The sequence below is a fragment of the Pezoporus flaviventris genome, unplaced genomic scaffold (assembly GCF_033815535.1).
Source record: "Pezoporus flaviventris isolate CSIRO_AGI_PZ_B2104156 unplaced genomic scaffold, CSIRO_AGI_Pfla_v1 ptg000017l, whole genome shotgun sequence".
Classification (NCBI taxonomy): Eukaryota; Metazoa; Chordata; class Aves; order Psittaciformes; family Psittacidae; genus Pezoporus; species Pezoporus flaviventris.
This window is the reverse complement of record NW_026892565.1, coordinates 787,516-805,466: the sequence shown is the minus strand read 5'-3', so window position 1 is coordinate 805,466 and position 17,951 is coordinate 787,516. Positions and strand designations below refer to the sequence as shown.

Genomic DNA, 17,951 nt, shown 5'->3' with positions numbered 1-17,951 from the left:
AACAAAGCCGTGAGCAGTCACATCTCCGAGCCTGGGCTCCCTAAACCCAGCTCCCTGCGTTCTGCCCGAGCCCAGACCCCGAAGGGGGAAGAGGACGGGGAAAAGCCTCTTTGCTACCGGTCGGGACCGAGGCGCTGCAGGCCCTCGGCCGCGGGGGGGCCCCCGGCCTCCGCCAGGGACGGAAACGGAACGAGCGGCAGCGCCGGGGCCGCTCGGGAGCATCCTCCCTAAATGCCGCATGGGGCAGGGCGGGTCCCTCACCTCAATTAGCGCCTTAACCCTCCCCTGCCCGCAGCAGCCCCGTCCCCCTGCCCGGGGGTCTGCGGGGGATGCCTGGGACCCGCAATCACTGCATCCCCTGCAAAGCGCAGGGTGGAGGCACAGGGCATGGGCCCCGACACCTCCCCTTGCCCCATCAGCAAAGGGGCCTGTGGCACTTCGGGGCATTCACACCAAGGCGCTCGCGTCCTGGTACCCACAGCCCCTGGGACCTCCTTGGCAGTGGTTGGAGGAGGCCCCGGTGCTGGAGCAGCTCCTGCAGCGTGCTGGGTCACTGCTGTCCATCCCCATGGGAATCGCGGGACCTCTGGTACCTGCCCGCACCCCTGCCTGGACCGGTCCCCACTTCCACCCCATCCTGCTCGGGGCAGCAGCAGTGTCCATGGGCTGGGTTGTGCCATCCCGCCTGGAGCAGCATTCCAATGCACCCAGCGTCCTCCCGCTCCCTGTGCAGCCGAGTGCCCATCTCCTGGGGCGCACGGGGCCTGATGGCACCTTCCCATGCGCAGGGGGAGGAGGGAGCTGCCGGTGACAGGGACAATTCCCGCATGGGGCTCCCTGAGGACTCGCGTTCTCCCAGCGGGGGCTCATAACGTGCCCCTTTGTGCCGGTGGCGGGAGGAGAGGGGAAGCTTTGACGTCAGCCCGGGAGGAATTCCTTAATGCCATTGAGGCCTCCCTCGCCCTCGCCGCTAATTGCACTTTATGTAATAGCTGCAGCTGGGCTCTCTATTGAGAGCGGGCTAAGGCAGAGGGACAGCGCCAGCGGGGACCCAGGCAGCGCTGGTGGCTGTGGGGCACACGGCCCTGGTGCCATTGGCCATTGGGACCCTCGTCACCCCATGGCTCAGCCACCCCTTCCCAGCGTGTATGCGCTGTGAGCTGCATCCCACGGGTGCACGCAGAGCCTGGTGCCCGCTGCGTGCCAGGGGGATAGGGTGGGAGCTCAGCTGGGGAATTCAAAGACGGGTTGGAGGGTTCCTGCACCCTGGGGTGCCCGGGGTGAGGGGTGGCCCCCTTCCCCTGCCTCGCCTGCGGGATGGTCTGTCACCACAGTGAGCTTGGAAGCAGTAAGGATGGGGTTGGTGTCTAAGGGGTAATTGCACTTCTTGGAGGTGAGCGAGGCAGTGATTGATCCTGGATTCGGTATTTGATCTCTGTTCTGCTGGTGGATCTCCCAACACACCCTCGCAGCATCCTTGCTGCCAAGGAGAGGAGCACCAAGAGCTGGAGGCTGCTTCCTCATGCAGGAACCCAGAGGTGCTCACCTCCTCTTTGGGGTGCTACTGGCATTGCCTCAGCCCTGGTCCACACCCCCTTCGCCCCTCTGCAAAGCCTGGCATGGAGACCCTCACCCAGGCAGCCATTGGGACCCCCGACCCAGGCACACCGTGGAGTGCAGTGCGGGGGGGGGGGTCCCAAGGAGGAGGAGGAGGAAGATGAGGAGGAAAGGGGGGGATGTTGGCACTCATCAGTGGGAAACCCGGCCGGACCCCAGGCATTCCGCCCCCCCGCCCAAGCTTAGGCCCGCTAAAGAAAGAGCTGGTACGGGGATAAAATGCTTCGCATTCCTACGCTGTCTCCGGGGGAATTTCGACTGCTCTGCATGAGAAATGCTCCTGCCCCCGGGGGCAGCGCGTCTGGAGGACAAAGATCCGAGCGGAAAGGCTTAAAGCGGAGCAGAGGCAGAGCCGGCGGCAGCTCCGGGGCGCTGGGGCTCACCTGGGTGCCGGCAGGGACTGCGTCAGTGGTGGGACAAGGGATGATGGGCTCAGACTGGAGCAGGGGGAGTTCATGCTGGAGGCAAAGCAGAAGCTTTCCCTGTGCGGGTGCGGACAGGCAGGGGCAGGCAGGTTGGCACGGGCAGACCAGAGCATCCCTCTGCAGCCACCAAAGGCACATGAGCAGCAGCTTGTGGTGACACCGGGCTTCAGGAAGGGCAGCGTCTGTGGGTGCTGTGCTGGGGCCATGCTGTCCTCTGCTCCCTGCTCCTGCCGGCCTCTGAGCCCCATACACCCATGGGGCAGCCCCTCAAGCTCCTACGAACCCGTCAGCCCCCATCTCAGCTCCGCAGGGAGGGGAAAGGCTCAAGGTTACCCCTGAACTGCATGTTGATCCCCGTGGATCTGGCTGCTTGTGGCCAATCTCACAACCTAATTGCACGTTTGAAAACACTTGTCTGGGGCTGGGGTAAAGGGAGGCTTTAAGGAGGAAAATGAAGAGGAATTTAATTAAGGGCAGTGCTGGGAATGTCTCTACCGCAATAAAGATAAGGAGGATCAATTGCTTCTTTCCTAGGATCAAAGGGAAGGGCTGGAGGGGGAAGTGAGGCTGTCGGGCAGCTACAAAGCTCAGGGGAGGGAGGGGAGGTGAGGGGAGAAAGGCACAAGAGAAAGCAGGAGGAAGACAGATGAGGCAGAACCGATGGTGGTGTCCCCAGGGCTGCCGGGGCCTGCGGGTTGGGGGTCCCCGCTGTGGCCAAGGCCACCAGGGAGGAGCAGGGGCCGGGGCAGCATCATCCCTCCCCTTCAAACGGCCTCGTCTCATCCAGCCAGGCACCAGCTGAGGCCATGGCTCGGTTGTGCCTTCACGAGGCTGCGCAGGTCCCAGTGTACATCAAATGCAGCATTTGGTGCCCCACAGCAGGCTCCAAATGGCCAAAGGCGCTGGCCAAGGGCTCAGAACCCTGCTGCTGCCCCAGCTCACGACAGGGCCGCCGTTACCTTGTGGAGAGCAGAAGGCTCTGAAACACCCCTGCCAAGAGCCTTTTGTGCACCAGGAGGGAGGTTCCGTCCCGCAGCCCAGCGCCATGGGGGAGCTCATCCCGTGTCTCACATGGGAACGGAGCACAGGACCGTTGGGAGCTGCAGGGGAGGGCGATTTCCCAGCAAACCTGGGTGCTCTGAATGCAAAGAAGCACCCAGACAGGTTTCTTGGGAGGGCTGGACCCGGCTGGTCCCTAACCCAGGAGGTGGTACCCAGCCAAGCGAGGCAGCCCCGATGATCCAGCGAGGCCGCGCTTTGCATCTCCAGGCACCCGAGTAACTGTGTGAGCTACAGATTCCAGTTCCTCCAGGTGGAATGGGAACACCAGTACCCACAGGACCTACCAGGGAGTTTGCCACGGGGCCTGCTTCTTGCACTCGTGGTGTTTGCATAGGTGGGGACATCACTGTCATGGAGGAGCAGGTTTGCATCCCCAGCTGGGAACCTCTGCCCCACGCGTGCGCCGCTGCCTGCAGAACGGGCTCGTCTCTTGCCTCACCTGCTTGTGCACGGAGCCAAACCCGCACCCGGAGGAAGCGGTTGAGCCGGCTCCGGTGGCAGCCTGGCACCGAGACAGCATCGGGGTGTGCCAGGGCCCCACTGCGCTCGCTGGGTGATGCAGAGCGGGGCTGGTTCAGTGTCCCCATCAGTGCCTCCCATGCCTGCTCTGCGCATGGGGGAAGGCCCTGAGGAGCACACGGGTTTATTGCCAGATGGAGCTCTCCGTGCAGCCGTGCCTGGAGGATGGGGCTGTGCTGGGCAGGATGCTCAGGCAAAGGGTGAGAGCATTTGTGTGGCTTTCACATCCCGTCAGCTCATGGCAGGGTGGAAGCCAGGGCAGGTTTGAGGGAAGGCTGAGATGAGCTCTCAGGCAGAAGCTCTTCCCTGTGAGGGTGCTGAGGCACTGGCACAGGGTGCCCAGAGAAGCTGTGGCTGCCCCATCCCTGGCAGTGCTCAAGGCCAGGTTGGACACAGGGACTTGGAGCAAGCTGCTCCAGTGGAAGGGGTCCCTGCCTGTGGCAGGGGTTGGGGCTGGAGGAGCTTTAAGGTCCCTTCCAACCCAAACCAGGCTGGGATTCTGTGATTCTATGACAGGAGATGGTCCCTCAGGTGAAATCCCTTCTCCATGCTCTGCCCCCTCCTGCTGCAGCCCCAGTGCTGCAGGCTCCGGTCTGGAGACATGAGCAGAGTCCTCCTGCTTGGAGAAATCCAAGCAGCACCACCGGGGTCCAGAGGGGCCCAGGGGCTTCAGGAGATGAGGTCCAGGATCCCATGCGTAGGTCTCAGATGTGACGCAGCCATTCCTCATGCTCCAAGGAACAGGATCAAAGTTCCCGGGTGCTGCTTTCTCCCCTTCCTTGGGCTGCTCCAGCCTGCAGCAAAGCGCCATTGAAGATGGGAGCACTTTCATGTGGGGATTTCTCTTCTTCAGATCTTCAAAGACCTGCAGCAATCAAACAGGTCCCTGTGTAGGCATCCTAAGACAAAAGCCCCACTTTGAAAGCATCACAGGCGAAAGCAGCAGCGGGACTTTGTTGTGTTAATTGTTCTGGCTCCACATTAGGACAAAACGCCTTAGAACTGGTGCTGGCTCCGGGCCCACGGGCAGAAAAGTGCTCCAGAAGGAAAGCTGAGGGAAAGAAAACCACCAAGAGGAGGTTCCCACCGGAAGGAATGGCCGCAGGTGGCTGCTGGGGAGATGACAGCCAGCGGGCGGCTGATGGCGAAACCCCAGGGTACCTGGGGCATCCGCCTGCGCGTCATTGAGCTGCTCTGTGCCCTGGGCATCAGCGGGAGCTGGCTGCTGAGAACCAAGGTGGCATTGCCATCGTCTCCTTTCCAGCATGCCCATGGCAGGGCTTGGAACTGGATGATCTTGAGGTCCTTTCCAACCCAACCCATTCTGCCTTTCTCTGAGGGGGGTTCTATGCACAGCTGTTAAAGAACCACAGGCTGGGTTGGAAGGGACCCTCATCCAGTTCCACCCCTGCCGTGAGCAGGGACAAGATGCAATGGGGAGCAGAGCCCCATGATGTGCTTTGGGTCACAGGACACGGCTCCCTCCCCCCAGTCCTGTTCCTCCTGCCCTGCTCCGAGCCCAAATATGGGCCCGGCACATCCGTGCTCCGGCACAAGCCCGGGCAGGAGCGGGCCCGCGGGGTGACTCAGCTCCCGGTGCGGGGAAACCAGCCCGGCCGGGCAGGACCTGCTGGGAGTGGCGCTGGAGCCTCTCCTGCTCCCCAGCCCTGACCCAAAGCACCCCTTTTGTCCCCCCCACGGGCACTGGGGGTGCTCGGGGATGGCGCATGGGGACCCCCAGGTGACCAGCGCCCACCATAGGGGTGCAAGGACCCACCAAGCCAGCCCTGCAGGAGCACAGCTCCGCTCCCACACGCCGGGGCAGCAAACACAGAGGGGCCAAATGCCCCAAAGATGGCATTTTCTCAGCAGAAATGCTGCTGAGGTCATGGTCACCCACGTCAAACCCCCCCTCACCGAGTGGGATGGATGGAGCTGAGCAGCCTCCGGGAGCTCGGGAAGCAGGAGGGAAGCAAAGGGCTTGAGAATCCTTGGGATGAAAGGGCTGGATAAAAGAGAGCCCTTAATAATAGTGGTGGCCTGAAAGGGGGGCTCAGCCCCCGGGGGGGGGAGCTGCCATACGGAGGCAGCGGAAACCAGGGCTGGGATGAAAGGAGCGTTGCCAAGGGCTGGCGCGGGAATGCCGGGAACACGGGCACGGTGCGGAGGGGGGGTCTCAGCGGTGCCTCTGGGCTGGGGCTTCTTCACCCGCTCCTTCAGCCGGGGGGGCTCCATTGGCTCCATTGCGCAGCGCCCCAGCTCAGCAAGAGGGGAGGTTCTCTTGCATCACTGCTGAAACCAGACCGCAGCACCCCGGGATGCTCCGGGATCAAACCAAGCAGGAGGCTCTGCCCCTCAGTTCAAACCTCAGCCCAGCCTTGGGATGCTCCACGCGCTGGAGCCGCAGGTGCTGCAGCTCCCACTTCTCCCTCAGCACCCACAGGGCACTGGGACTTTGCCCGGGATAAGCTGGATGCCCTCGGAGCAGCTTGGAGTTTCCCAATAGCACGGGAAGCACGCAGGGAATGCACAGTAGGGGGCAGAGCGTATGGGCCCCCCACGGCTTCAGCCATGGGCAGAGGGGCAGCATTCCTGGCAGGCAGCCCTGCCTCCATGGCACAGGATCGCCATGGTGGAGAACTGGAGCATCTCCTGTTAACTGGAAATCATTCCAGTGCTTTACAGAGCCATAAAACTGGTTCTGATGGCACGAGAGGAGGAAGGAACGAGGGGAAAAGGGCTGGAGAAGAGGCAGCCAAGGGTACCTGTTCCAGCCGAGATCCAGCTCATTCATTGCCCTCTGGGTCAGGGGCTCAGTGCTGGCACCATCACTGTGCTGGGTACCCCAACAGCAGGTCCAGCCTCCATCCATCACCCTCCCGTGGGTGCTGAGTCCCCAGCAAAGGGATGAACCTCATCACAGCTCAGCACCGCACAGCACGGGGACACCAGTTTAAACCCACACAGTGCATGGAGATTTTACATGCACAGAACACGTGTCCAAAGCCACAGGGAGGTTTTATATCCCATAGAATGCGTGTTCAGAGCTAACTCACGCTCAGTTGTAATGGAGTGAGACCCAGCCCCATCCCACAGGATGCTGAGACATCCCACCTCCTTGTCTATCCCCCCCAGCCCGTGCTGCACAGCAATCACAGGAACAGCTCAGATCTACCATTTGCTTTGAATTTAATGGTTTTTCCAAGACCACTTTGTAGGGAGGAGGGAAAACCACACCCTGGAGAAGGGAAAGGGCCAGCGGGTATGTGGCAATAGTGCAACAGAGCTTCCACGTGTGGCACATGAGACAGCACAGACACCTCCATCCCTCCATTGAGGACCTGCGGGAGGCTGTGATGGAGCCAGACACATCCCGTGCTGCTGCAGTTCTGCACCAAGGTGGGCAAAGGCAATAAATAAAGTGGTGCCTCCCCAAAGGCACTTCTGTTTTCCTCCTCTCACCATTAAAAAGTAACCCACCCACCCCCCCCCCCCCCCAAACCCCGCATTGGCATCAGAGCGCGCTCAGACTGGGGTTTTGGCCAGATCCAGTTGTGTCTCTCAGTGCAGGAGAGGGAAGAGCCAGGGTCTGGGCGCTATGGACCCATTGCCAGCACATCCCAAGAGCCCAGAGCCCTGCAGCAGCTTCCAGCCCTCCCCAGTACCCTGCTACATGTCCAGCTTGTTTGAGGTATATCACCCACCCCATCGCTACCTTGTGCGGCCAAAATACAGTGCAAAGACAAAAACAGCCACCCAGCCCCCTGGTTTCACCCTCCCCACCATGAGATGAGCCTGCTTGCAAGGGCAGGATGGAGCAAGGAGCCTCCGGGCCCCGCAGCCCCTCCAAGGGGGATCACTTGGGGCTTGGGTCCATTTAATGGCCTGGGGCATCCCCCTCCAGTGCCTCCCCCCCCAGCCCCGCGGGGCACAAGGCTGCAAGGTGAATGTGCGGGGCGCGGCTCCGCACCCCCAGGCACGCACAGCACCGCGGTGGCGGTGCCCTCAGCTCAGCTTCATGCCGATGGGCACGGCCCGGCTGTAGAGCTCGGTGACGCTGCCGCACCCGGCCAGGGCCGCGCTGCTCCCTGCCAGCGGGCTCCGGCAGTGGGTGACGGTCCAGCGGCGCAGCCTGCGCCCTTCCTCCGCCTCCTCCTCCTCCTCCAGGCGGAGCAGGCTGTCGGCAGAGACGCAGCCCCGCATGCCCCTGCTGCCGGCGGGGATGCGGGCGGGCAGGTCCAGCTGCTCGAAAGACTCCGTGGACAGGATGCTGTCCTCGCTGACGGCGCTGGACGGGCGGGCGCGGGGCGCCTGGGGCAGGGGCACCTCATTGAACCCCCCAAAGCCCTGCCCGGGGGGACCCTCCCCCTCGGTGCTGCCAGAGGAGAACTTGCCATTGTGCTTGAGGATGCCTTTCCTGCGCGCAGGGAGACCCTGGGCGCCCGGCTCCGGGGACGGGGTGTCAGCAAACACGTTCCCATCGAGGTCCAAGCTGGCTGCATCCAGGACATCCCCAGACTCGCAGCACTCCAGGGATGAGTAATACCCCGACTCCCTCGCCGAGGGCTTCTTCAGTATTCCCTTCTTGGGCACGGCTGCGGGCACTGCTCCGGCGGCCGCGTTGCCAGGCAGCATTCCCGAGGACAGGATGCGGGTGAGACCCGCAGCAGCCGCCTCATCATCCTCACCCCTCACCTCTCCCATGGGCGCTGCTGCTGGCGGGCCGGGGCCGGGCACCTTCTGCTCGCAGGAGTTTCTCTTCTTCAGGATGCCCTTGGGCCGCTTGAGGATGGACTTGGAGGGGTTCTCCGGGGGCAGGGCCACCTCCTGCAGCGCGTGGGAGACGTCGTTCTCCTTCTTGGACTTCTTGAGGGAGCGCTGCCGCTCCAGGGCCGCGCCGGGCAGGTGCTGCTTCAGGAAGCATCGCACCTTGGAGCTGTTCTCCAGGAGGGGCCGTGAGGAGCGGCGAAGCCACTCTGCCACCGTGGCCAGGGGGGAGTCGCTCTCCCGCAGCAGCTCCTGCTCCCCAAGGGGCACTTTGTAGCCCCAGTTCACCCACCAGTGCGTGGCGATGTCCTCGATGGTGGCGCGGCGCTCCGGGTTCACCATCAGCATCCAGCGGATCAGCCCGCAGGCATCTGCGGAAGGGGCAGGTGAGGGGCTGAGGATTGCACATGGAAGGGAACACACACACACAGGGTGTTGGGGACCTGCCTACCTGAGAGCTTGGTGGGCTCCCGGTAGTCCCCACTCGTGATCTGCTTGACCAGAGTCTTGTAGTCGTGGCCATCGAACGGCATCGTGCCATGGACCAGGATGTAGAGGAGGACACCCAGGGACCAGCTATCCACCTGCCGGGGGGACAGATGAGCCTGGAGAGGGGGCACAGCAGGACCAGGCTGCCCCAGCCCCCACCCTGGCTGCAGGACCCTCCCAGGCAGTCCCAAGGGAGGGCTGTCACCAGTCTGTGGTTCTGTGAACCAGTGACTTCCCCAAGTGCAAGCAAAGAGAAGAGGCTCCCGCACACAGGGGTAAGGCATCACCTACCTCCGGGCCCTTGTATGGCCTCCCGTTGATGATCTCGGGGGATGCGTAGAGAGGGCTGCCGCAGTATGTCTGCAGGAGCTTGTCCTGCTGGTAAACGTTGGACAGCCCGAAGTCTGCAATCTGGAGAGATGATTTAGAGCCGTTATCCCAGCAGCATCGCCCCAAAGCTCCCCAGCTCCAAGCCTGGCTGAATCCAGGGCTGTGCTTAGCACCCCGGTGTGCTCAGGGAGCAGCAGGAGCCTGGCTTCCTGCCCTTGAGGCTGCTGCATCCCACCCATGGCAGCTCTGTGGCTCCATCATCAGCACACTGGGAGCAGAGGCAAAGGTGTGGTTATAGGGAGAGCCTCCAGCTCCCTCGCAGCCACATGAGGCTGCTTCAGGGACATTCATCATCCCCCTCGCACCAGCACCTCGCAGTGAACAGAAGCTCCCAATTCCCAAGTCACCCCTTGCAGAGATAGAGCCCCGCACCCTGTCCATCACCAATTCCAAGCTCTGGCCGTGTCCTTCCTCTCTGGGAGGCTGCAGACAAAAAGCATCACCCAGGGCCAGTGAAGCTGGGAATCTCCCTGGGAGAACCCTTCCTTATCCAGCTGGGCTGGTTTTGACCTCAGTGTTCAGACTTTGCCCTCTTATCAGCAGGCACATATGTACATTCTGGTGTTACTGGGCAGCACTGGGGCTCTGCAGCCTCTCTGGCTCCACTGCCAGGCACAGACAGCAGGGGCAGGGACCAGCACCCTCCTGGCTCCCCATCTCCTGGGTAAAGAGCATTGCAGCTGATGGCAGCAGGCCCAGAGCTGACAGATGGCTCACTGCAGCCCCTGGAAGCACGTGTCCTAAGGGAGTGGGGTGTTGTTGTCACCCCTTGTCCATCCCCAGTGGGCAGCATCCCTTAGACCCCTTCACCGGGTGACACCAAAGCATGGCCAGGCTCTCACCTTGATATTCCCGTTGGCATCGAGAAGGATGTTCTCCAGCTTCAGGTCCCTGTGGACAATCCCGTTCTGCACAAGGGGGAGCAGGGGTTACTTTACAGCACGTTTGAGGAAGGGAAAGTCGGGTCACGCAACCAGGACGCGGTGACAGCAATCACAGGAGCAGTAAACGCCCCTGGGTGCACCATGAGGACGAGCTGTAAACCACGTCCCGACACCGGTGCCGCCGGGAGCAGGGTGGCACCCCAGGAGCCATGGGCACCGCATCCCAACGCGCCCGCTGCAGCCCTGCCTGGAGCTGGCCGTGCTGCGCACCCCGGCGCCCTCCCGGTGGGAATGCGGAGCCCACCCACCTTGTGGCAGTAGTAGACGGCTGACACGACCTGGCGGAAGAAGTGCCGTGCCTCGTGCTCCGTGAGCCGCTGCCGCTCGCTGATGTAGTCGTAGAGGTCGCCCTTGCTGGCGTACTCCATCACGATGACGATCTTGCTGCTGTTCTCAAACACTGCCAGGGGTGGGGATTAACCCGTCAGAGGCATGCTCCGAGCTCCCAGCACAAGCAGTGCTGGAGCCCTGGGTGGCTCTAACACTTCCCACCCCACTGCCTGTCCCTTGGTCTCCTTTGCGGAGCAGGAGGTGCTGGGGTGTCTGCAGGAGGGGGTGGCCGGAGCTGTCGCCCTCATCCCACAGGGCCACCGGGGCTGCTGCGGCCATAGGAGAAAGGGCTCTGCTCTGCCAGAAGGGGACCAAGACCCGTGGTTCGTCACTAGATAAAGCCCTGCCAAGGGGAAAGGTGATGCAGCTCCTGGCGGGCACAGCCATGGGGCCCTCCTGCGTTCCCCATTGCTCCCACACGTCCAAGCCAAGAGCTGTTTGCAGAGCACTCCCTCCGTATTTTCAGCTCCAGCAATGGGTGACTCAGTCCCTGCAAACACAGCGCAGGAGCTGCCAAGCCACTCGCTTTTGTTTGGAGTACAGAAGGACTTTGGATACCTCACATACACCAGCGAGGTGGCACCGGCCACGTGCTGGCCCAGCACAATGAACCTGGGCAGATCCAGCCCCACGAAGAGCACGGGGCACGTGGGGTTTAAGCAAAGACTGATCCAGTTGGGGTTTGCTCCAAGTCTGGTCCTTTCTATAGCTTGAGAAGTTCCCCTTTGGCTGGTGTTGCCCCACACCTTGGGAATGGGGCAGCCCTGGCCATAAAGCCAAGCTCAGCAGCACCAAGAGCTCTCCCAGCACCCTGTGGGTTGGTTTGCCTATGCTCCAGGGAGGGAATGAGGATTCCAGCACTGAGATCAGCTCCTGCCTAAGGCTGAGAGCGTAGCTGCAGATTCCCACTGCTCCAGCACTTGCTGTGGTTGGGATGAGCATCCAGCACAACCAGAGCCACACACAGCACTGGGGTTCATGGGGACCAGCTCCCCATCACGGCACATCCTCTCACCAGCTTCCTGACTCAAAAGGCCACGTCATTGTCTGGAATCAGCTTCCCTCTCCAGGCAGGAGGGGATGGGATGGGAAATGGCTATTTCTGGAGCAGGTATTTCCCCTTGAAGCTGCAGGAAAGTGCAGGGGAACACCGGCAGCACTGAGTCACCGGAGATAGCCAACAGCTTTGGCTCCGGATGAGCAGGGGGATGAGAGCATGAATGTGAGACCCACTGCAGATCCTGCTCTGGTAGCCAACCTTGGTACCCAGCCCTGGGATGCCTGGGGATGCTCTTGGAAAGGGGAGGAGAGGGAAGAGGAGGGCTCTCACCTTCATGGACAGCGATGATGTGGGGGTGGTTGAGGGAGGACATGATCTCAATCTCTCTCCGGATATGGACAAGGTCCTGCTCATCCTTGATTTTGTCTTTCCGGATTGACTTGATCGCCACCTGCGGATGGGAACACGCACACAGGGTCACCCGTCTGCCAGAGACAGGAATGTTGTAGCTTCCCAAAGCCTGGTGCCAAGCAAGAAACCCCCCCTCTTCTTTCGGGAAGGGGCTCACAAGCAGGGCATCAATGGCCCAGCTTCCCCATCAACTCCAATAAGCTTTAGCAAATAGGGTTTTAGACTTCCCAGGTCCTGCTTCCCAAGGGAAGCCTGCTGCCCGCTCCTCCTAGAGGAGCTCCCAAGCTGCTCCCGCAGGTGGCGAGGCCCTGCTCCTCATTTATGTGTCGTGGCTTACAGGATTTGTGTCCCAGGCTCCAGCCGCCGCTGGACCGCAGCCAGCCAAAGGAATGTGACCTGCACACATGACTTGGAAGATAACAACAACAACAACGTCTTCCCGGGGTCAGGAAAGTGAAAAGGAACAAACCAGGTTTTGCTCTCCCTGTAAATGCTTATTTCAAGGAGCTGATTATGGAGAGGTAAGAGAGTTCGGGATAAAGAGCAGCTCTCTCCCAGGCGCAGGCCTAGGGGAGACCCAGCGCTGAGGGTGCAGCCCCTTTCCAAGCTTTTCAAGTTATCCTCTACAAGGAAATTGAAAGGGGAGGAGAAAGAAGAGTAAAGGCTGGAGAATAGACGCCTTCTAATCCTCTTTCAAAGGGGCTGGGGAGAGACAATGTGCTCCTAGGGTTGAATTTACAACTGAATCCAGCAGAACCTCTTTTATTTCTACCAGGCAAGAATGCAGAACAGCATTAATCCTGCAAAGGGACCCCCACGCTGGTCTCCCAGCAACGGGGAGAGGGGCCATGGGCACCCACCGGCCCCCACTGCCAGCACAGCAGTGATGTTCATGGCTTCAATGCTCAGGGACCTCCTCCAGCTTTGGCTGTGCAGGATGGGTGCTCAGCCGTGATTCCCTCTGATTTAGGGGGGTTGGAAACCGCACTCCTTGGGCCCCACCAGGCAGCAAAAGGCTCGGAGCAAGGTTGCAGCCCTTGCTAAGCCAAGCCCATCGTACCCACAGCAGGTCTCCAGATGTTAAAGCAGCAAGAAAGCCACCACATCGGTGTCCTCATGGGAGGAGGATGTGCCAGTTTTGAGGGCTCAGATGGGCACGAGAGAGGCGACCATGGGATCCCTTTGGCCTCAGAGCACATCTCTGCTGCACTGGCCAGGGCAGGGGGTGCCCCCTGTGCACCATGAGAGCATGGTGCCTGCACCAGCCTTATGGCTTGAAGTAACGAAGCGGAATGGACTCCGGCCAAGGGAAGTTCAATAACCCAGGCCCAGGTTTCTGTACAAAGCAATACTGAAAGTGCTTAATAGCTTCTCGAAAGCCAGCTATTCTTTTCCACGACCTTTGCACTAAGAACAGGTTAAAGTTTAACAAGCTTTTTGCTCCTGACCCCCATTAGAACGAAGGCAAAGCCTTTATGCAGCAAATCAGCCTCTCCTGCCCTCCCAAATTCCTCTTGGCTCGCTCTATTCACCTCCCTGCTAGGGCTCAGCATCCAGGCCAACACATTTGCTTGCTGATCAAGGTGCTCCTGCACCTCCGCTGTGGAGCCGGAGCTCAGGGCAAGATCCACAGCCCATAAAAACCCCGGCGGCTCCAGGCTGCCGGCGCTGGGAGCCTCGGGAGATGCCATCGGCTGCATCCAGCAGTGCTGGAGAACGCCCTCGCCTCTGAGCCTGCAGTTAGTGACCTCCGAGGCAGCCGGAGCAGGGCTGCAGCAGCAGGGAGCAGGTTTAGGGCACTGTTAGAGCCCAGGGCTACCCTTGCTGAGTGCTGCCTGTGTAACGGGCACAGCACAGAGCGAGGGCACGGCACCGTCAGGATCCGCACCTACAGCAGACATGGAAGCAGCCGCTCAGGGGGGGATGATGCTTCCCTGCAGGGAGGGTGCTCCCTGCCATCCCTTCCCTCCCCAGGGATGCTGAGAAGCAGCTTTGCTCCAAACCATCCCCTACCCAAGAGGGCTGAGAGGAGAGCATCTCCCCTTGGGACAGATGAGGCCATGTCTGCCCATCCTGGAGATGGGGACCAGGCCCAGCCTACACAGTGCCTTCACCACCAGTGCTACGAGAAGAATCTCCTGCAGGAGACAGCCCCAAGAAGCCCCATTGTAGGAGCCTGGAGAACTTGAAAGTACTTTCCAAGTCAAAGAGGCTTTAATTAAAGTTTTGGGGGCAGAACAGGTATTTTCAGCAGCTGCTGAAAGATGCATTAAGCTACAACCCCAGGCAGCACTTCAGAAGTTGTTCCAGATTGCAAAGTGCTGCATTTCATGCTCCATGAAATATGGATTACAACCCACTGCGGAAGAGACCGGGGTTCTCCCCTTGCTGGAGATCAAAAGAGCCTTTGCTGCTTGGGAATATCCCAGGTGCTGCCTTCCCCTTGACACCACACAAGCCCACAGACACTGCAAGTGAGTCCCACAGGGCCCGGATGCTACCATGCAAACAGGTACACAGGGCAGCTTGCACCACCATGGCACACGATGCTGAGCCTTCAACCCAAAAGGTGCAGGGACAAAGAAAAAGAAAAGGGAAAACAATGCTTGATGCTTCAGGGACACAGTTTTCTAAGGGCACACATCAAAAGGCATGAGCATCGTTTCACCTAAAGGCTTTCTAACCACAAAACGTGGCGTTTTTAAAGAATGTTCATGGAAACCCCTCAAAATCAGCTGCAGGAGCCTGGTCTTTCCTGCAGTTGACCAATTGATCAGACATCTTACCCCAGGCTAAGTCCTGGTGGGCTGGCTCAAACTGAGAGGGAAAGAATCAAGCTGGGCAGTACAAAGGTGGTTCAACATTCAGTGCATCTGACAGGGGCAGCTTCTGATCAGCCAGAGGCAAACCCCATGGATGGAGCAGCTCCAGCTTTACAACCTCAGCCGGCACCATGGGATCCCGCAAGGGGTAACCGGCGGAGGTGGCACTTCCTGCTCTCACACCTCGGTGTTTGGGAAGTGAAAGCCACTTAGAGCAGGAGCAAACAAGCACCCCGCTCCGGATAAACTGCAGATTAACCAGGTCCGGAAACGCTGAGTGCTCCAAGAAGGAATTTGTGGGAAGAGGAGACATCTGCGGTTAAACCTCCTGCTCCTACCCGGCCAGCCCGATGAGGCACTCGTCAAAGCTGTGACTGTCTCCTACTGAGGAGTCACTGGCCTGCGTGCTCAGTTTGCATTACAATAGCCCAATGCTGCTGGTCAAAGGAGGCCCTGTCCTGAGGGGCTCCCCCACATAGGTAGGTTTTCCTGCAGTTCAGATTCCCTGCTCCAGCTTTGTGAGGAGCAGACAGGGAAAGCCAAGACTTCTCACCCATCCCAAGGGGAGGGACCCTTCTAGGGCTGTGGGTGGAAGCTGCATTTCAAGGCCCTGATTATGCAGCAAAACAGCAGCTTCTTCCGAATCAGACCGGCTGCTGGAAGTGGTGGATGCGACTTAGTGACGAGCTGTCGCGTTACACAAGAAAACCTCTCAGATTCAAGCTGTTTCCCTTGTCATGCCTCTGCAGCGTGTTCGTGACTTGATCTCACACCCTGCTCTGCCCATCTGTGCCTGGCTGGGCCAGTCTCACTGGTCACAGCGAACCTCCTTGCTCGCCCATGGCCTCAAGGCTGGTGGATGTGTAAGTGCCTTTCGTGGGGTCCATCCCACACCGCTGCGTGCTGGGGATGGAACAGAGGCAGGGAAATCACTGTCATTTTCCCCTTATGCCCTTGCAGAATCCCCAAGGACAGGGCTGCATAGCTTCAAGGCCAGGATGGATGGGGTTTGGAGCAACTGGGCTAGTGAAAGGTGTCCCTGGCCGTGGATGAGCTTTAAGGTCCCTTCCATTCCAAACCATGCTATGACAGCAGCACCCACTTCCCCGCGGCCTCCCTCCACACTCCCAGCACTGCACCACTTTGCTCTGGGTTGAGCCACACATCACACAGAGCCCCTTGATTCAGAGGGGCCGGGTGCTGCTGGTGAGCACCAAACCCAGCCAAGAACCGGGGCGAGAGGAAGGGGAAAACCCTTCAGACTCGAGAGCTGTGTTTGCTCTGGGCTGCCGGATGTCTGCGGGCTCCTTTCACCAGGAAGCCCGGCGCGGTCAAGTGGGCGAGAGGAGCTGCAGCCCCCGGAGGCGCTGGGTCCTCCCGCACCGCTGCCTCCCCGCACACTGCGCCGGGACCGGCTGCGGGGCCGCACTGGGGCTAGGGAATAGGGATGGAGGCACCGCGGGGGGGATGCTCAGCAAGCCCGCACCGGCTCCTTAGGAGGATGCGCGGAGGCTGGGAAGGGAAGAAATGCTCCTCACCAGCTTTCCGGAGCGCTCCCGGGCTTTCTTCACCTTCCCGTAGGTTCCCTTCCCCAGCGTCTCCAGGAACTCGTAGCGGTGCTTGAGGTTGTGCTTGTGGTGGTGCCGCTTCACCGCCTGCTTCTTCATCAGCGGCCGCGGGGACTTGGTGAGCTCCGCGGCCAGCGCTGCCCCCGCCGCCGGCTCCATGCCCGGCTCCATGCCCGGCTCCATGCCCGGCTCCATGCCCGGCTCCATTCCACGCCCGGCTCCAGCCCCGGTACCGGCTGCGCCGCCCTCCCCGGCCGCTAAAAGCAGCGGCGGCCGCGCCCCCCCCGCGCCCATTGGCCGCAAGGCGGCGGCCGCCCCGCCCGGGAGCCGGTGCGAGGAGCGAGGGGGGGCTGCGGGGAGACCCCACTGCTAGGGGGGACCCATGGGGCGAGAGGGAGAGCGCGGGGATAAAGGGGAGCCGCAGCCTGGGGTGCGCGGGGGAGAGGGGGCAGAGGCAGCGCAGGCACAAAGGGGAAGCAGCGGCTGTGAAAGGGTCCCGCAGACTATGGGGAGCTGAGGAGGTTCCGGGTGATGCAGGGAGAGAGCCGGACCCAAAGGCTGAGAAGAGGCTGTGAGTTCATCACGGGGTGCCCGGAGAAGCTGTGGCTGCCCCATCCCTGGCAGTGTTCAAGGCCAGGTTGGACACAGGGGCTTGGAGCAAGCTGCTCCAGTGGAAGGGGTCCCTGCCCGTGGCAGGGGTTGGAGCTGGAGGAGCTTTAAGGCTCCTTCCAACCCAAACCAGTCTGGGATTCTATGATTCTAAGAAGCTCAGGACCAGAGTACTGGGAGGGTGCAGAGCAAAGCGCCTGGGTGCTGGACCCCAGGAGAGATGCAGGGACACAAGGCAGGCAGATGCACAGCCGGCCGAGACCCACACGCAAGCTGCAAGGAGGGACTCAGCACGAGGGACTCAGAATAAAGCATTTGAGGGCAACATCAGTGAGAGCCCCGGGCAAGCGCAGCCGGACCGCGCTCATCCCAGGACCACGCTTCCCCTCCTGGCTGCCCGGCTTGTGCGGGTGGCACTGGGGGAGCACATCAGTGGCTGCTCGGGTGCTCCCACACAAAGGCTTCTCCCAGAAGCTTCTGTTCGGCTCCGCAGCACCTCCCGTGTGGTCTCTTTTGCCCTTGTGGTAAATCTTTGTTTTGAGATATTAAAAGAATGCAATCACTTCCCCAGAGCAGCCAAAACAAGAGGTCTTGCCCAGCTCTGGCATGTGTGAGGACACACCGTAGTGATTGAAGAAAGAGATAGCTCCAGCATTACTCATCCCCGCGCTCAGAGCTGGATTTTCCCACCACTTCCAGCAGCTCAGGGCTTTGGAAGCGTCTGGGAGGGATGATTTAATCCAGCACCGGCCCCTCTGCGGGCTTTGTGTTCCTGAGGCGGTTCAGGATGGAGCGGTGCCGTGTCCCACCACGTATTGCAGCCGAAGCATCTCCGTGTCAGGATGAGACCCAGACAAGTGTCACCGTGCCCTGGGTGGTTTTGCAATCTGGGTATTGGAGGATGATGATAAAATCACCCATTGAGGACATTTGCCCTGCAGGGTACAGCTGGATTCAGCCACGCACCGGGACACTGCTCATCCATCACTGTGATCTGT

General features: G+C 60.7%; 1 protein-coding gene across 1 annotated transcript; it reads right to left on the bottom strand.

Annotated features, from left to right (window-relative positions):
• Positions 1-6,795: 6,795 nt before the first annotated feature.
• NUAK2 (NUAK family kinase 2) lies at positions 6,796-16,585 on the bottom strand. The gene is made up of 7 exons (XM_061454895.1): positions 16,315-16,585; positions 11,874-11,994; positions 10,462-10,613; positions 10,112-10,177; positions 9,171-9,290; positions 8,842-8,974; positions 6,796-8,761 (listed from the first exon to the last, which is right to left on the bottom strand). The coding sequence occupies exons 1-7, from the start codon at positions 16,549-16,551 to the stop codon at positions 7,629-7,631; spliced, it is 1,962 nt and encodes a 653-aa protein (XP_061310879.1). The 5' UTR covers positions 16,552-16,585; the 3' UTR covers positions 6,796-7,628.
• Positions 16,586-17,951: the final 1,366 nt, after the last annotated feature.